Source organism: Haliotis cracherodii, unplaced genomic scaffold (genome assembly GCF_022045235.1).
Source record: "Haliotis cracherodii isolate W230 unplaced genomic scaffold, xgHalCrac1.p SCAF_26, whole genome shotgun sequence".
Classification (NCBI taxonomy): domain Eukaryota; kingdom Metazoa; phylum Mollusca; class Gastropoda; order Lepetellida; family Haliotidae; genus Haliotis; species Haliotis cracherodii.
The window spans coordinates 1,174,451-1,192,028 of record NW_027266282.1 but is presented as its reverse complement, the minus strand read 5'-3'; the positions used below and the strand labels follow the sequence as shown (position 1 = coordinate 1,192,028).

The following is a 17,578-nucleotide window of genomic DNA, read 5'->3' as shown; positions in this document are numbered from 1 at the left end:
TTATGTTTTCGAGTAAAGTGTTAGATGCAGTATGTGTAGTTGTTTCGAAGACCTGTATGGCTGTTGTTGATTGCTCCTATTCTCATTAAAGCATTCTGAATCACTAAGGTCGTGGTAAATAGTTCTAACAAAGCAAAAAAAGTGGTGCCAAGTAGTTCCACCTTATTTCTTAAAGCGTGGGTGGAGATAGTCTTGTACAACTTCACAGGCCGGAGGAGGATTGATTTTCTCTCCCTATTATATGGGGTGAGTTGCTGTTCGTTTCCTCTTTTCGATTCTAAGTGTACTCAATCGCTACATTTGTGGTTGATAGCTTTGATGATGCTTCAAAAGAGATGCCAAGCTGGCCCACTTAATATGTCCACCTGGCTAACCGGAGAAAGGGTGATTCATCCCCTCTCATACATAGGTTATTGTAAGTCGTGGCTTAATAGGCACCCCCTAGTTCAAAGCTACACAGTCATTAAGTAAAGTCACAGAACATTTGAGTTACCTAAAATCATGTAAGTGTGACCTGTAGTGCAGTGGTGTTTTTAGCAGCACATGTTTTATCTTATGACCCAGAACGATGTGACAATTGCCAGATTGGATCAAAGTTTTCGACCAGCTTCCTCGTGTTTGTCTCATAGTTGAGGTCTTTTAAAGGCAAGAGCACCTGCACTCCACCTTCCAACAATGGTATATATATACATAGTGTGAGATAGGATGGTATATATACATAGTGTGAGATAGGATGGTATATATACATAGTGTGAGATAGGTTGGTATATATACATAGTGTGAGATAGGATGGTATATATACATAGTGTGAGATAGGATGGTGTATATACATAGTGTGAGATAGGATGGTGTATATACATAGTGTGAGATAGGATGGTATATATACATAGTGTGAGATAGGATGGTATATATACATAGTGTGAGATAGGATGGTGTATATACATAGTGTGAGATAGGATGGTGTATATACATAGTGTGAGATAGGATGGTATATATACATAGTGTGAGATAGGATGGTATATATACATAGTGTGAGATAATATGGTATATATATATATATACTCACACGCAAAAGAAACGCAAGTCGAGTATGCAGTATACATGTTATTTATTTTCAACAGTAAAAACAAGAAATACTATTAGGGCAAGATTGACAAACATATGACTGAAGACAGTTTAATGAATTAAAAGGCAGATGACATAATTGTTTTTTTCACAGTTTCGGGTCAATACCCAAAATGTCAGTCAATACCTGATGTGACCACCATTAGCATTGATCACTGCCGCACATCTCGTGTACATTGAGTGGATCAGACGATTTGTGAAGGCCCTAGGGATCCTCTTGCACACATCCAGAGCAGCTGTGCGTAGTTCATCGGCAGTTGTAGGGACTGGGCCCACATTGTGCAGACGCCTTTGAACCTCATCCCACAAGTGTTCGATGGGGTTCAAGATCAGGGCTGAGGGCTGGGAACGCAGATGTTGTGTTTTTGCAGAAAGGCCATGGTAGCTCTGGCAACATGGGGACAAGCGTTGTCCTGCTGGAAAATGTGTCATTGATGTTGTGCAAAAAATGGAACAACGTGGGGTCTGATCACTTGCTCGATATACCGCTGAGCATTGACGCCGTGTCCCCGACCTTGACCAACATTCAGAAAGCACATGGGTCCAAGTCTCGCATTTAGTCCAATCCCTGCCCATATCATGACGCTAGGTCCACTCCATAGATCCCTTTCCACAAAGTTTCTGTCAGCAAAACGATCTCCTGGACGCAGCCAAATTCTGACTCTTCCGTCTGCATGGGAGACACAAAAGCGACTTTCATCAGAGAAGATGACACGCCTCCACTCACAATGATGCCAATTGTGATGACCCTATGCCCACTGAAGTCGTGCTTGTCGATGCTGTGGTTGGAGAACAGGACCACGTTCTAGTCGGCGACATCTGAGATTGTTGGAACGGAGACGTCGGGTCACAGTGTCCCGGCTAATGTGTCGATTATGTGTTCCTATGGTCTGTCAAGCACTTTCACTTGCAGTTAGGAACGGATGTCGCTGGTGTTGATGGGTAATCTGCCGATCTTGTCGAGGTGTGGTGACCCTAGGACAACCGCTCCGAGGAAGGTCATCTGTGGTCTGTGTAGCCTTGTATCGATGCAGGAGACGGTAAATTGTGTTTATGTTAACGTTGAAATGAGGGGCAACATCTTGGACAGACTCTCCAGCTTCCAAACGTCCGATAGCCTGCTTTCTCTGAATTAGAGTTAGGCGTGGCATTGTTTACCAGGGAGTGGTAGGCCCAAGAATCGGCCCCAGTTTTATACCCACTACAGTTTGTGACAGTTCGTGCATTTTCGATTTCGCGAGAAATGGGTGCATGATACCCACATAATCATTGAAATGGTGTGTTCTGGCGATTCGTTTTTTACTCGGGGCTTCCAAAATGCAACCAAAAATATTGATAACACCATCAGGCTTCACTACATGCTAAAACTTGTATCAATTTATGGTTCTGTGTTTGTTACCTATTTGCTTAAACCACTTGCGTTTCTTTTGCGTGTGAGTATACATAGTGTGTGAGATAGGATAAGTTTTAAATTCTTTAAAGTGTTACAATAAATTGAGTATAGGAAGGCATGTCGGTAGGGGGGGGGGATATATACAAATTATAACATTTTCAAGCAAGTGACATATCAAAAACTTTACCACTTCACCATTACCGATACGGTTCCATATTTACAAAATGAAATATTTACTTTTTTTAAAGTTGTTTTTATGCCTCATCCATCCAACCAATTCGGGCTGATAAATCTATAATCCATATGTTTCCCTGCCTGCATCCAACCCATTTGGTCCAAAGAATCTGTTATACAAGAAAAGAAATGTGTCTGGACGAAATAAATTAATTTAAAATCCAAAATCACAATAAGGCTTATTGGCATTTGGGCTTGAAGCCATAAAACGGTAGTTTTGCAGTTTTCTTGTCAGTATTTTACAAAGTCATCCATAAAAAGATTTCATACCAGCTCATAAATTTGACTTAAAGATTTATCGTAAAATAAAGATGTATCGTAGATATGTATACAGTAAATATTTGTTATCAGCATGGATGAACAACATATTCCCAAAACTGCTTGGTAGTAACTTATTGTATCTAAGTGTTGGATGATATGGTTTCAAGACTTTAATACCGTCTCCTTACAAGTTTCATATTCTCTAATAAAGATGATCTAAGTACCTGACTTCTGTTGCCTTATCTGTATAGTCAGGAAGTCAATGTTCCCCCATGGTGTTACTTCTATAAGTACCTATACCAAAGGAAACTTCAAGGAAATCTTATCTTTTCTTATTGCAGGGGGAGCAGCCGAGAAACTAGAGATTGGTGGAAAACGAAGTGCCTTTGACTACAAGCTGCCAACTGTAAAATCCAGGTCACAGATGAAAATACCCAAAATTCACACATCAACGCTAGGAGCTGAGGGTATGGATCAGTCTGATAAAAGTCAAACTTTGGTAAGCAACAGACAGCCAAGAATCAACGTCAGTATTTGTTTCATTTATGGAGATATAAACTTTAAAAATGATTTGCTATGTGGTTTACGCAAACTGGGCACGTTTTTTAGTTTGCCTGACGGAAAATCAAGATAGCTTGTGTTGTGGTGCTTTGTAGTCAAGTGTCCATCCATCATTAACCCTTTCAACACCAGTCCATCAGAAGCATTCACTGCTGTGACACTGAGTTCCAAAGAGACTCTTGTGTGATAGATGAAGCCAACATTTATCAAGGAAATTATCTGCTTGTAAAACACATCTTTTCTACTTCATGTTATATACCATTTGAAAGGTCTTATCACATTATTTTAATAATGCTTTTACAACTTAATTAAGTTCAATTTAAAGATAAAAAGAATGTAAACTAACACTTTCCTAACATTCAGATTAGGGACCAAGGAAGCAAACATCTGAAGATTTTCGACAAATATAAGATTACATAATATCCACTTACCTATTTCTTTTAAAAAAAAATTTTAAGTCATCGGAAATTTGAAAAAAAAGAAGAATTATAAATAGTATCTGTCAAAATATCCGTTTTTGAAGCTTCGTATGAATAACACATTAACCTGATAATTTTCAGATTTTGACAACAGGTTTAGGTTAAATCGTGTTATTCTGAACGTTTTGGCCTATTAATGATGAAAAAATATAAATAAATTTACGACTTTAGAAATATCAATGTCAACAGTATCATTATACCACTATGATTATGTCAACTTAATACCTCATGTTCCTTGAAAACAATTACAAATGTTTCAGGAAGTCATTGTTGTGAAAACATATTACTTATTTTGTTTTCATACTATGTATTGTTTTCTACTTCTATATTACATAAATATTTAAATTTGAATTAACCATATTCTTATTCCTGAATCTGAAGGTACCACATGCAAATTACAATTTTTCTTATCTCCTGGTTACACATGTGCGCCTTTTGACAGTATAGGTACTAGCATCTATTGGTAGGTATGCTAAAATTTCTTTGCGCCATGTTGATCGTCTGGATCAATGTTATCTTGTGTTAACAGGTAAAGATTGACCCTCAGTGAATAAAACTTGAATGTGCAATGGATACCTTTTTGGTATTAATTTTGCACAGCATGCAGACAGTGGACATGTTGATCATTTTTGGCAAACTAGTCTCTTCTCTGCAGGGTTAAATGCAGCCACTCCTCTGCTAGTACTAGACAATTGAAAATGAGCAAGGGAGTAGGAGATTATTCATGGTGTCTTACCCTGGTTTTCAATGGCAATAGACTTGATGGATGTGATATGCTGTGTGTCAAAATGCGAGGAGGGCTGGTCAAAAACTTCTAAGCCTGACAAACTTTCAACTATGGGCCTAACAAAGTGAACTGGTCAACGTAGTACATTGTTTGAGTAGGTCATTGCAAGTGTTCTGTTGAGGCCATTTGTACATTAGTGACAGCCAGTTTAACGTGATAGGGGTCCTGTATGGACACAGAAATGGAAAAGAACAAGTACCAACCAGTCGTCAGGTTTTTGACTTCAGAGAAAAGTACTCACAGTATGGCCACTGTATTTTGGGATGCAAAGGGTGTGAGCCTTGTTGATTACTTTGAAAGTCAAAAGACGATTTCCGGTGTCTACTATGCTGATTTGCTTCATCGCCTGAGAGATTCTATCAAAGAAATGCTGACTAAATGAGTTCTATTTTTTCATGACAATGCCTCTTCTCAAACCTCTCAACTTGTAAGGGCTGCTGTGTGACAATGTATCTTCGAAGAGCTTCCTCACCCTCTATACATGTCAGACCTGGCACCAAGTGATTTTCACCTGTTTCCCAAACTGCAAGAACACCTGCATAGAAAGCACTATTACGACAACGATGTCCTTAAAGCTGCCATGAATGGGTTTTAAAAACTTTTTCCTGACTGGAATTGAAGATCTTCACTATTGATGTGAGAAGTGTATTAAAAAGAAGGGAGATTATGTCGAAAAAACATTATTAAAAACACTTTCACAATTATTGTTTTTGTTTGTTAGCTTAGAACTTTTTGACCAGCCCTTGTACTGGTATTTGCAATTATACATAAGATATATTAGCATCACAGAAGCCTGAATTAGTCAAGTTTTGGCAATTTTTTATCTCACTTATATCATTCACCGAAGGGCTTCCAGACCATAATCGTTACAGAATTAATATACAACACTCTATAAAAAGTTCAGTATGTTTGTCCTTACTTTCAATGTCATCTGGCACGATAGAGACGAGTTGAAAACTAGGTGCTTTTCAGTGTGAAAATGTAATTTATTATTTCATACTAACACCCTTTTGTGTCAATTTTAGCTGTATTAGGCTATTTTAGGATTTGTATGAATTTGCAAGCTCCGACGTCCATATACACTACATTTCATAAGTAACTTCCCCTATTTTCGTGAAAATTTCGCGAAATTTTCTCGCCACCATTGTGGCACCTTTGAGCCATTAATCAAAACTATTGCGCCACTTTCGAGACACTTTCGCGCCATTTTTGCGATAACATTTTACAAGATCGCGGCACTTTCGCGACACTTTCGCGACACTTTCACGCCACTATCGCGACACTTTCGAGACAGAATATAATGTGAAATAGTCTGGACAAATTCGTTTGGTTATTAAAGATTTCCTATGGTAAACGAAGTCCTTCACAAATATTACGTCATTAGGTATTTGTATTACACAGTGACTTGTTCTTGATGTGTGGATGACTATTAACATTGTAAAAGAATACGCTTTTTATTGGAAACAAAATAAACAAAACCATTTCCATAATTTACTTCTGTTCCATTCCATTCCGACTATATCATAAGCATGTGTTAATGAATCATACTCATGAATCAGGTTAGAGCGTATCCACCACAAACACATGCAAATGCAAGTCAGGTATTTGCAAGTCAAAGACATACATGTACAGTTACCACATTGAAATAACACAACTTTATACGAAGCTGCTGAAATAAACTAAGGGAAGAGCTGGTTTCGTGTTTTAGAGGAAGACACTAGAATATACATGTATGTATTTACATAGACTTATCAGGCTGATTATAACTAGATTTGATTGGGAAATTTTAATCAATTTTTTTTTAGTACATTTCTTAGAATTGATGAGAGAATGTAAATCTTCCATGAACTGCTATTTGAGCGTCTTCAGGATTTATAACATGGTGCCCCGATTTTGATTTCAGGGGGGGGCACGGCTGTCCCAGTCATCGTAGGTGTTGCGATTCGCTGTGCATAGTTGCGTCCCTTGGGCACGCCAGAAACCTATGATTGTGGGTTCGAAACCCGGTTCGCCCTAATTAAGTTTCTAGTTTTTTTTTGTCAGCACCATACCCGTGCTCGTGGGGTTCACCGAAATGGTAAACGTCTGAGATCTGCATCACTTTGGGCTTTCCTCCCACATTAAGCTGACACGCCGTGATATAACTTCAATACTGTTAAATGGGCAATTACCTAAAGCAATTCCCCGAGAGTTGTTGCCTTTGTTAATGTTTTTCCCCGTGAGTACCCGGATGATATAGCAGAGATCTAGACTAGTTCGCGGCCTGTGCTGCGCCATTCGTAAGCGCAGTTGTCACTTTTATTGACAGGATAAGGGCGTATGGTCACATTTATCAACAAAATGAAATACAGTTTTGGAAATAATAAGGAAATGTAGGTATCTTTGTGGGTAGCATCATTAATGGTGACGGTGTTTTGATAAGTCACTTGCTTGGTAATTGTGTGATTTACGTTTACACTATTTTGACTTGCAACACAAAGAAAATATTTCACCTGCCCATTGCTTATTTTATGGTGTTTATTTTTTTACAGTCAAAATGTGCAAATGTTTCATTTAGGAAATTTATTAAACGCCTAAATATTCAGTTATTTCACAAACTGACTGAAAAATATGCCCATCTGTATTTTTTATGATGACGAAATCCAAACAATTTTATGTTTAATATCATCACCAAGTGACTGAAAATGTAAGGATATTAAAAGTACATTTCTATGTTGTTTGGATTCTAATCCCAGCATAATTAATCTATTGTGATGTTTTTAAGCCCTTTTGACAGTCTTAGTCATTTTTAGTCAATCTGTTAAATAAATGAACAGATTTTTCAGTCAATCGCCTGAAATATTTAGACATTCTATAAATTGCCTGAGTGAATAATATTTTACACATAGACTGTAACATATACACGCATACAAAGGAAAAGACTTTTGAAAAACATCGTCTATCGCGCATCAAAGAACTTCTCAACCAAGACGTAGAGGAACAAGAATGATTCTGTTCAATGCTACAGCAAATGAATGAAAACAAAATGCAAATATCATAATCACAACCTACCAAAGTTATATGTATATTTTTAGTCAGCTGCCTTGTTCGAGGAATGCAACCGTAAATATTCACATAAAGGAGCAATATTCCACACATCTGCAGCTGTACAAAGAAACTTATTGGATGTCAAGTGTCTCTGTAACAATCAAATATTTCAAAATATATTTATTGTTTCGGGATATTATAACCCGTGTTTGGTTTCTCAACTGATCACTTAGTTTGTTTCAGTTGTTTCACATAGGTGTCAAGTCTCAAAGGTCAGCTGAGAAAGCCCACGTGACAACTGTTTTCATAATGTCCACGGTTCTTTAAAAAAATCCATTGAGTTAGATAACAATGAGCAATCAATCAACGTTATATCGGCTTTGAACAAAGTATGTTGTTTTCACGCCCAGATATTGGCTTATTCTGTCTGCTTTAGTAAACATACACATGTAAAAGCTTACTTTTGACAAATCCACTGTGCAAAATAACAGTGATTATTCAATCAACGTAATTTCTGCTGATCCTTTGATGGCAAGGAATGATGGTGATCACTCCTCTTGCTGGGCTGAAACGTGCATATTATATGACATACGTTTCACCTCACTTCAAACCGGGATTCGGTTTAAACCTGGATTTGAATAGAATGAATACCCCAGACACACGAAATGCCTAATGGGAACCTTTATCAGGTAATCTGAGTGGTGCCTCCAGTAATAAAACCTGTAATAAATTAACTGAGCATCAATTGAATGACGACAAATACACAAGTGTAGGGTTATACCAGAAAACATGGATGACAACTAGGGAATAGTTTACCCACGCAATCCGAAATCCGTAAATGCTTTCACTTCAGGGATACTTTTCTTATCATAAACTATAACCACCAGGGGTATTTCCAAATAAAGACATCCGATTAGCTTCTGTCGTTCTTTTTGTCTGTTTGTTTAGGCTGAAGAAATTTATTAACAGGCGCCCTTTGTCCAAATCTTCATAGATCACGAGTAACTAATCAGTGTTGAAAAATGCGTAAAACAAATATTGCCTCCAAGTTTATTTAGCTGTCCTTGCAGACGGTAGCCCAGTCTCTTGTCACCCTCAGTTGCATTTGCGAGCAAAATCGACTCATGGCAGCTAGTGTGACCAAGCAGCCAATGTCAGACTGCCGAGAAGAAGCTAGAGATTATAGAAACCCAACTCACTCACTGATTTCAGTGATTCATTCTGATAAGTAGTGGCCCTTCTAACTATTCACTTATTATACCTCTTGTCAGTGTTAGAAACATTACGATGTTCTAAAACAGATAATTAAATAGTTGGTTCACATACGCATCGACCCGTTGGACGCGGACATTTCGCAATTTCATAAATAAATTCCTGAAGTGGTCTAACGGGTTCATTTTGTGACACGTGTACGTAGCAAAAGTGTCAGTTTAATGCTTTGCCTTAAATATATGCAATATTATCCCCCGCCCCAACGAAGTTTGCGGGGGATATAGAAATGGGTTCCGTCCGTCCGTGCGTGCGTGCGTGCGTGTGTGCGTCCCGATATCATTTCCGGAGCATAACTCAGAAACCGTTAAATATTTCTCTACGAAACTTTGCATGTCTATCAGACTTATGCTGAACTAGTGCCTTTTGCTATTTAGGAATTTTGTAAATTTATATTTTTTATGTTTCCATGTCAACAAGTTGGACTTAGGTTCTGTGAGGGTGATGTTCGTTTCCGGAGCGTAACGCAAAAACCATTAAATCCTTTCTTACAAAACTTTGCATGTCTACTAGGCACATACTGAACTGGTTCCTTTTGCTATTTAGGAATTTTATAAATTTTTATTTTTTACGTTTCCATGGCAACAAGTTGGACTTAGGTTCTGTAAGGGTGGTGTTTGTTTCCAGAGCATAACTCAAAAACTGTTAAATCCTTTCTTACAAAACATTGCATGTCTACTAGGCACATACTGAACTGGTGCCTTTTGCTATTTAGGAATTTTATAAATTTTTATTTTTTACGTGTCCATTGCAACAAGTTGGACTTAGGTTCTATAGGGTAGAGTTTCTTTCCGGAGCACAACTTAAAACCTATTCAATACTTTCCAACAAAAACTGTGCATGTTTACCAGACACATACTGGACTGGTGCCTCTTGCAATTTAGGAATTTTAGAAATTTTTATTTTTCATGTTTCCATGGCAATAAGTTGGACTTAGGTTCTACAGGGGTGGTGTTCGTTTCCAGAGTGTAACTCAAAAAACGTTAAATACTTTCTTACAAAACTTTGCATGTCTACCAGGCACATACTGAACTGGTGCCTTTTGATATATAGCACTTTTAGAAATTTTTATTGTTTATGTTTCCATGACAACAAGTTGGATTTAAGTTTTAATATAGGTTTGGTTTACTTAAGTAGTATAACAAGTAAACTGTTAAATATTTCCTTGCCAAACATTGCATGTCTATATATAAAGCGCATACTGAACTAGTGCCATTTGATATTAAGGAGTTTTAGAAATGTTTATTTTGGAATTTCCATTGCAGCTATTTTGACATGGGCTAAGAGAAATGTTGGGTTAGTTCCCTGGTTTGGGACCATAACGTGTTAAAATGGGCGGGGGATATAGATGACTTTGTCATCTATACGCTTGTTTATTGTTAAAGCAATACACAGACTTCTTTCTTTAGATACGCATGTATGTGTTTAAAAGAACATCCTTGAAAGGGGCCCGGTGGAAATATTATCTGGGATGGTAGGAGGCAAGACGATTGTGTTGTATTATTTTCCACTTACATGGAATTAATGTTTCACGAACGCCTGATACCATCACTATTTGATAGTGATTTATAAACACATGCTCACGATACAGTCGGAATGCTTTTAGCAGAGATTTTCTTTTGAATATTGAAAGGATTGTGTCGCTTTTATTATGAAACTGTAGCATATTAAATATTTCACTAACATTGTTGGCGGGTGTTAGTGCAGTCAGTATAGATGCTTGAATTTCGAAATATACCATTTGAAATTTGAATCCATCTGTCGACATATCCGATAACACACTCGCGAGTAATCAGAACCTCTCTTACTTTCTTAAACATATGTTCAAGCTCAAATTAATGAATTGAATTGTTTACAAATATCAAATGATGCTTGGAACCCATGTCGCCAATATCTTCTCTATCCAGGGAATATGTACCAGAAACAGTGTCAAAAGAAAACCAAATCACTCTATTGCGAAAAGCGTTTTTGTAAAACGATAGCCAATGAAGCCTGTTGATTTGTAAAACAATAGAGGATTATAGGGGCCGTCTCCCAGGCAAGTGAGTGAAGCTCAAAGATGGTGAGCAGAGGTTTCAGCTCCACAGGATCCCAAACAACCAACCAGATGGAAGGCTGGCATTCTAATAAAAGTAAGCGGGGTCCGACCAGACACGCATTTATAGACGGAACAAAAAGCTACAGAAACCCTGGTCATGCAGCTGAATGCCGGGGGTCGCCTGACACCTAAGAAGAAAAAATAGGGCGCCTGATAACGCCCTGCAGACCACCCAACACCTGCTATGGGTGGCCAAGCAACCATTCAGCAATATCATGACACTGTGTCAAATTATGTTTGCTTATAAATGTAAATGTGCTTATTTAGAAAGAGCAACATATGTACATTCGTATTTGAATTATCGCTTCAGGACCATCGCTTATGTATCCTTGACTTGATCATCATGCTTGTGACAACCGTTACGTTCGGTAGTAAACCCTCCATTATATCTAAAATGTTAACTGTTCTTTAAACACGACCAGGTCCTATAAGCATACGTTTAGACAACAAAGGCACACATTTGAACCGACTCTCGCCGCTCAGTCATCGTCATGCATATCATGAAGTAATTAGGGTATTGTCACTAAAGCTTTGCGCCCGTCTGTTAGTTCTGATAGTGATTACATAAGCTTTGTATTGATATGTTTATCGAGACGAGTCAAAGTACGTGAGGGGTGTAAGAATGTTTTAATGCCTCACCGTCACACGAAATGAAAACCGGAGTCACTCGAATGGTTTAAGTAAGACAGTGGCAATAAATAAGGGTGTCATGAGGGTCACACTTTACAGACAGGCGATAGTCAATTTACGTCAGACCTTTATACAACGTTAACATATGCTCCGATTAAATCTGGGGCGCATTCAAATATTATTGTCTTATCAGCAGCATATTGAGTGAATTATAACTATAATTGTCGGATGCTTAATGTAAGTTAGGGACATAATCTAGAATATTTAAGAGTTTAAAAAAGATAATTTAGTTGATTTATTTCGATAATAATTTTTATTATTATGAATATCTCCTTAACGAATATCTAATATCAGAAAGAAGATTGCAGCTCGCTTTAAGTTGCATTCTATCCTCGGCAGTTTGATTTTTGCAATTTTTGCAGTTACGAATGCTGGTCACCACTCCGTAACAATTGATGCGATGGTATTTGTGGATTAGCCTTCAAATGTTATAACTGTAGAATATCACTTTTTGTAAGAATTATGAAGTGGACATTTGGAGGCGTCTCAGGATATCTTTCAGGATGTGTTTTCTAGCATTCACCACTAATTATAACAGGGTATTGGAAACATGGATAGATTGCCTGGCTGTAGATAGGATTTGTGATCTTAACAATTACCGGGTGTGACAAAGTATACAAGATCTCATTAGGGGATAACAAGGGTATCAGTTTAATATTAGAGGACGTTGGTAGTGAATACGTAATGGCATGTCGATTTCTAATCCTTTCTTTCTCTATGGGTAATCCTTTCAACCTGATGAAAGGAGGTCACTCAACCAGTTCGTGCTTTTTTTTGTGTCAAATGTGTCTTTAAATGAAGGACAGCTGAACAAAGAGTAAAATCTATTTCCCATGTCACTTCCAGCTGATGACATGTAGTGAACTTGATATGTGATGATGACTTTTCATGTTTATATTAAAATAGTTTGTCAAACTGTAATATAAATTATTAATTTATTCAATGTGAGGAAATGTCAGTACGGGATATTGTCCGAGTATCAGATTGTCGGTGTGGGGGAAATGTCCTACACTCCTTAAATATATGGTGTGGTACATAATAAATGAGCAAACAATCCCGCGTTGTAAATGTTCCTATTTTAGAACGTAATATCTAGCAATGAGTATGATAACCTTTTTATTCAGATCTTCGGAGAGGCAGCAACAGAAGCCAGCACTGGCTTGTTTTGTCCTATCCGTTTTACAAAACGTTCTAAAACAGTGTCAAACCATACCTACATTGTTTTGTGTGATGGATGATACAGGTACATGTTATCTCGTCTTCTTAACATTCACTTACTTCATTAGTGCACAACGACAACGACATGAGAAACATATTTAATGACCTGTAGCCTAGAGGTCCTTGTCAATTGTAGCCCTCCCTCCTTTAGTGAACATTAATAAACAACCGGTATCGATACCGAACATGTTCTCTGGTCTCGAATCAACGTAACAAGTTAATTAAATACTGCGTAGCAATCCTATTTCAGTGAAGGAATGTTAAGAACTAGACGACAAAATGACTGCATAGTATAATGTGTTTGAAGTCATTGTTCTATATTCTAAGCAAACACGATACCACAGGATATGTGAGATGTTGCTGACGAAGAAGTATGATCTTGTGTCAACTCAATTTAATTCTTTATTTCAATTCAATTCTTTATTTTTCAGTACAAATACTCACTGAAAAATACAGTATACATGTAGATCTTGTGTCACAAATATATGGTAATCCTTGTTCCTCGCACAAACCTATCGATATCGTTATCGTTCATATCTGTTGCGCTTCCGTCCTAATGACCATGAGTATTACATATGTTCTTAAATGTATAAACGTCTTAAATGCCACTGGTTAACGCTACTATTCAATTGCCTGCACAGCTGAATCTACCCTACTCCTAATGAATACAATTTGCTGGAAGGTGGATTTCATCTTCCATGTTTATGATGTTATATAATGCATGACCCTTCCTGTTATATCGTGCACCTGTTTAGCATTGTGAGTAGACAATGTAATTAACTATCCGAGTTGTCTCGCTATAAGTTACATAATACACTGTGGGGTGCTTTTTTTTATTGGAGTAGATATTCTGAGTATATTCATTGAGAATAATGTTGCAGTCTGGTTCGCTCTCGAATGTCTAGAGAATAAAGAATTCATCAAATCACAACTATATCTGCAGACCCCACCACCAAAAACCCTAATCCTTTCAGATTCATTAAGTGGGCTCCAGGCTATAAAAAAACTAAATCACAAAAAAACGCCCAAAACTAATACAACAGATAATTAAAAGCGCCAACAATCTACGTAAACTAGGTGAAGACATAGAAATAGTACAGATCCCTGCCCACGTTGGAGTGTTCGGCAACGAACACGCAGACAAAGCAGCCAAATCTGCACTAAAATTAGAAGAAGTAAGCATCAACCTACCAATGTAAAAGGGTTAAATTAAAAGTAATACAAAAGTGGCAAAATAACTATCAGAAATAGCTAAACTACAAACAGGCGACACTAAGTTAAACTCCCACCTACACCAAGCTAAAAAAAACACCAATCCGGGAAATGCCCCCACTGCAACTTAAGAGAAACTCCTGAACACATAATACTATATTGCACACAGTACCAGCAACATAGAACAACACTCCAATCCACTCTAAACTGCAACAATCAAATGACACTAGCAACGGTACTAAACCCCCTAAATGACTTACAAACCTTTAAAGCACTAGGTATATATCTAATCAAAACAGGCCTACTCGGCCGCATCTAACAAAGTACAACAAACAAGCTGCCAATAAACCTTAAAATTCTAAATCTACAAAAACATACTTACAACTACATCTACTAAAACTACATTTAGTCCCCCCTCCATCTTTTGCATGGCATATTTCAAAATTCCAAATTTGTTATCCAAATTAAGTAAACAACCCTAAAAGCCCACCTTCTCGGACATACCCTTTTCGAACAAACGCTAAATGGCCTGGCGGGCCCGTGCGCGAAATACGCACATTAAAGTCCCAATTTAAAAAAGTAAATAAGTAGACCCCGCGTATCTTAGACACTCGACATGTGTATACGTGCATCAACTTTTGCACAAACCAAGTGTAGCAGTAGTTTGTCTGATTAACGAGCAGAAACTCATCTTACAACTTATCACTATGTGGAACAGATAAACAGCACAGTATTTGACCTATCATTTTAAAACCGTCTATGGATCATGTGTTTGAAAATCATTTACAAGTTCTGCACATAATGAAGACATCTTTAATTTGGGGAACACAATGTTTTGGAGTGTATACTTACTCCTTCACCTGATGAAAGAGTAAATATTACTTCGAAACATTGTGTTCCTCATAATAAAGTTACCATCAATAAATTCTCTTCCTTACATGTATGTATCATCCGTGTATCACCTGGTTTCTACTTCGTTTTGAGGAAAGTTATTCCGTTTTCATAAGCACATCAAAGCGAAATGTATTTTCATATATTTAATCCTGAATGCTAAATGCTAAACAGAGACTGTGATGGCCGCTGTTAACACTCAGCATTTCAGGCATTTATGGACGAACGCAAGTCCTTATTGTGTATGAATCAGATGAACTGAGGACCAAAATCAGGGTGAATCTAGAAAAAAGTGTATTCAGGCACCACTGGGAATTGCGTTCTCATACACTACTCCCAATTCCGAAGACTATTGATAACTTATACAAATGAGTTACACACATCAGGGAATATAAACATTTGTCCATGAATTTCTTATTATTATGAATTTAATATAGAATAGGTCATGCATCCTTGCGGAAAAAATACAGTTTTAAGAACATAATTTTTTATCCATGTAAAGCTCTTTACTGTTAATGGACCTACCACCTACACCTCTTTAAATATAACACGAGCAACATGCTTATATAGCTCCAGGTTAGATTGAACATACATCCGACATACATGGGGAAGTAACGCACGACAGCATTTCTGAAGTGTACATGCAGTGTACCAATATGCCGCCACTTTCTCGGCACTATTACAGATTTTTGTGACACTATAGCGCCACTTTCACGGCACTATCGCGCCACTTTCACGGCACTATCGCGCCACTTTCATGGTACTATCACGGCACTTTTGCGCCACTTACGCGAAACTTCGTGGCATTTAAGCGCAACTTTCGCGGCATTTTCTAGCCACTTTCGCAGTATTAGTCTGGAGGGCACTGTATGGGTTCGATCTGGGCTGCCGGGGCTAGGGAGCGGAACAGGTCCAGCTGTGAACGAGAAAGAGCATCAGCTAAAGTATTGTGCGCCCCAGGGATGTGCTTAGCTAATACTATGAAATTGCCTTTAGCTGCCGTCCATGTTAGGGTACGCATAAGAGACATGACTTTTCGGCATTTAGATCTCCCTTTGCGAATGATGTGTACGGTGGCTTGGTTGTCGCAATGGAATAATACTCTTAGCCGAGTCCAACTATGTCCCCAAAGTACAGATGCTATTACGATGGGATACAGTTCGAGGAAGGCGAGAGAATGTTCAACGCTTAATTCTGTGAGTAGGTTGTCTGGCCACTTCTCTGAGAACCACGCTCCTTGAAAGTATCCGCCGAATCCGAACGAAGTAGAGGCATCGGTAAACAAGTCCATGTCCTGATTGGAGGTAGCGTAAGCATCATCGAATAGGGACACGCCATTCCACTGTTGTAGAAAGACATGCCACATGTGGAGATCTTGTTGGCACGCTGTAGACAAATGTATCTGGTGATGCAGTTTCTTCACTGATTTGGCTATATCCAACAGGTGAAAAATGAAAGATCTGCTGGGAATGATGACCTTACAGGCATAGCTTAAGTGTCCCAATAAAGATAAGAGTTCTCTCTTTGTACATTTTTTCTTCTGGGAGAACTCGTGAAGTAAGGCTGATATCCTGTCCAGCTTATCTTGTGGTAGGCTAGCTGTCATGGTGTTGGTATCCAGATTAATTCCCAGGTATTCCAAGGTTGTGGCAGGTCCCATTGTCTTGTGCTCGGCTATTGGGATGTGCATCTCTTGGAACAGTTTACGCAGGTTCGTCATGGTTTGTTGGGCATCGGCTTCAGGGGAGTCTATAGTGAGGAAATCATCCAGGAGATGGAGAATGTGTTGAATGCCATAGTTATGCTGCAGTATCCAGCATAAAGCTTCTGACAGAGTGTCAAACAATTTTGGGCTTGAACGACATCCAAAGGCCAGCCGTTTGTAAAAGTAGTACTTCTGTTGCCACTTGAAACCAAAGAAAGGTATAAATGCATTTGCTATCGGGACTTGTTTGAAAGCGTCCGAAATGTCAAGTTTACAGAGTTTGGCGCCACGCCCTTGATTAGAGATGATAGCGATAGCGTGGTCGATTGTCACATAAGAAAGGGAACACTGATCATTGTCGATGAGTTTGTTGATGCTTAGTATTTCTGGTTTGTCATGGGGGGCTGATAGGTCTAGAATCAGTCTCTTCTTCTGGCTGTATTTACCGATGGCCAATCCGAGGGGGCTCACCCTGTATACAGCATATGGCACTGTCGAAAATGGACCTGCGACATAATCCTTTGTAACTTCCGATTGGACGAGAAGTGACACTGCAGCCTGGTCTTTTCTAGCACTGTAATTGTTGTTGCATTCTATGGAAGTTGTAGGTAGTGGATTAATTAAAGGG

At 38.3% G+C, this 17,578-nt stretch overlaps 1 protein-coding gene across 1 annotated transcript in view; it reads left to right on the top strand.

Moving 5' to 3' along the window:
• The window catches only part of LOC139472992 (general transcription factor 3C polypeptide 5-like), a 125,297-nt gene that overhangs the window by 84,506 nt on the left and 23,213 nt on the right, over nt 1-17,578 (top strand). Inside the window, exon 6 of the mRNA XM_071255490.1 lies at nt 3,355-3,512. Coding sequence (XP_071111591.1) covers nt 3,355-3,512 — 158 coding nt within the window. The remainder of the gene's footprint in view (nt 1-3,354; nt 3,513-17,578) is intronic.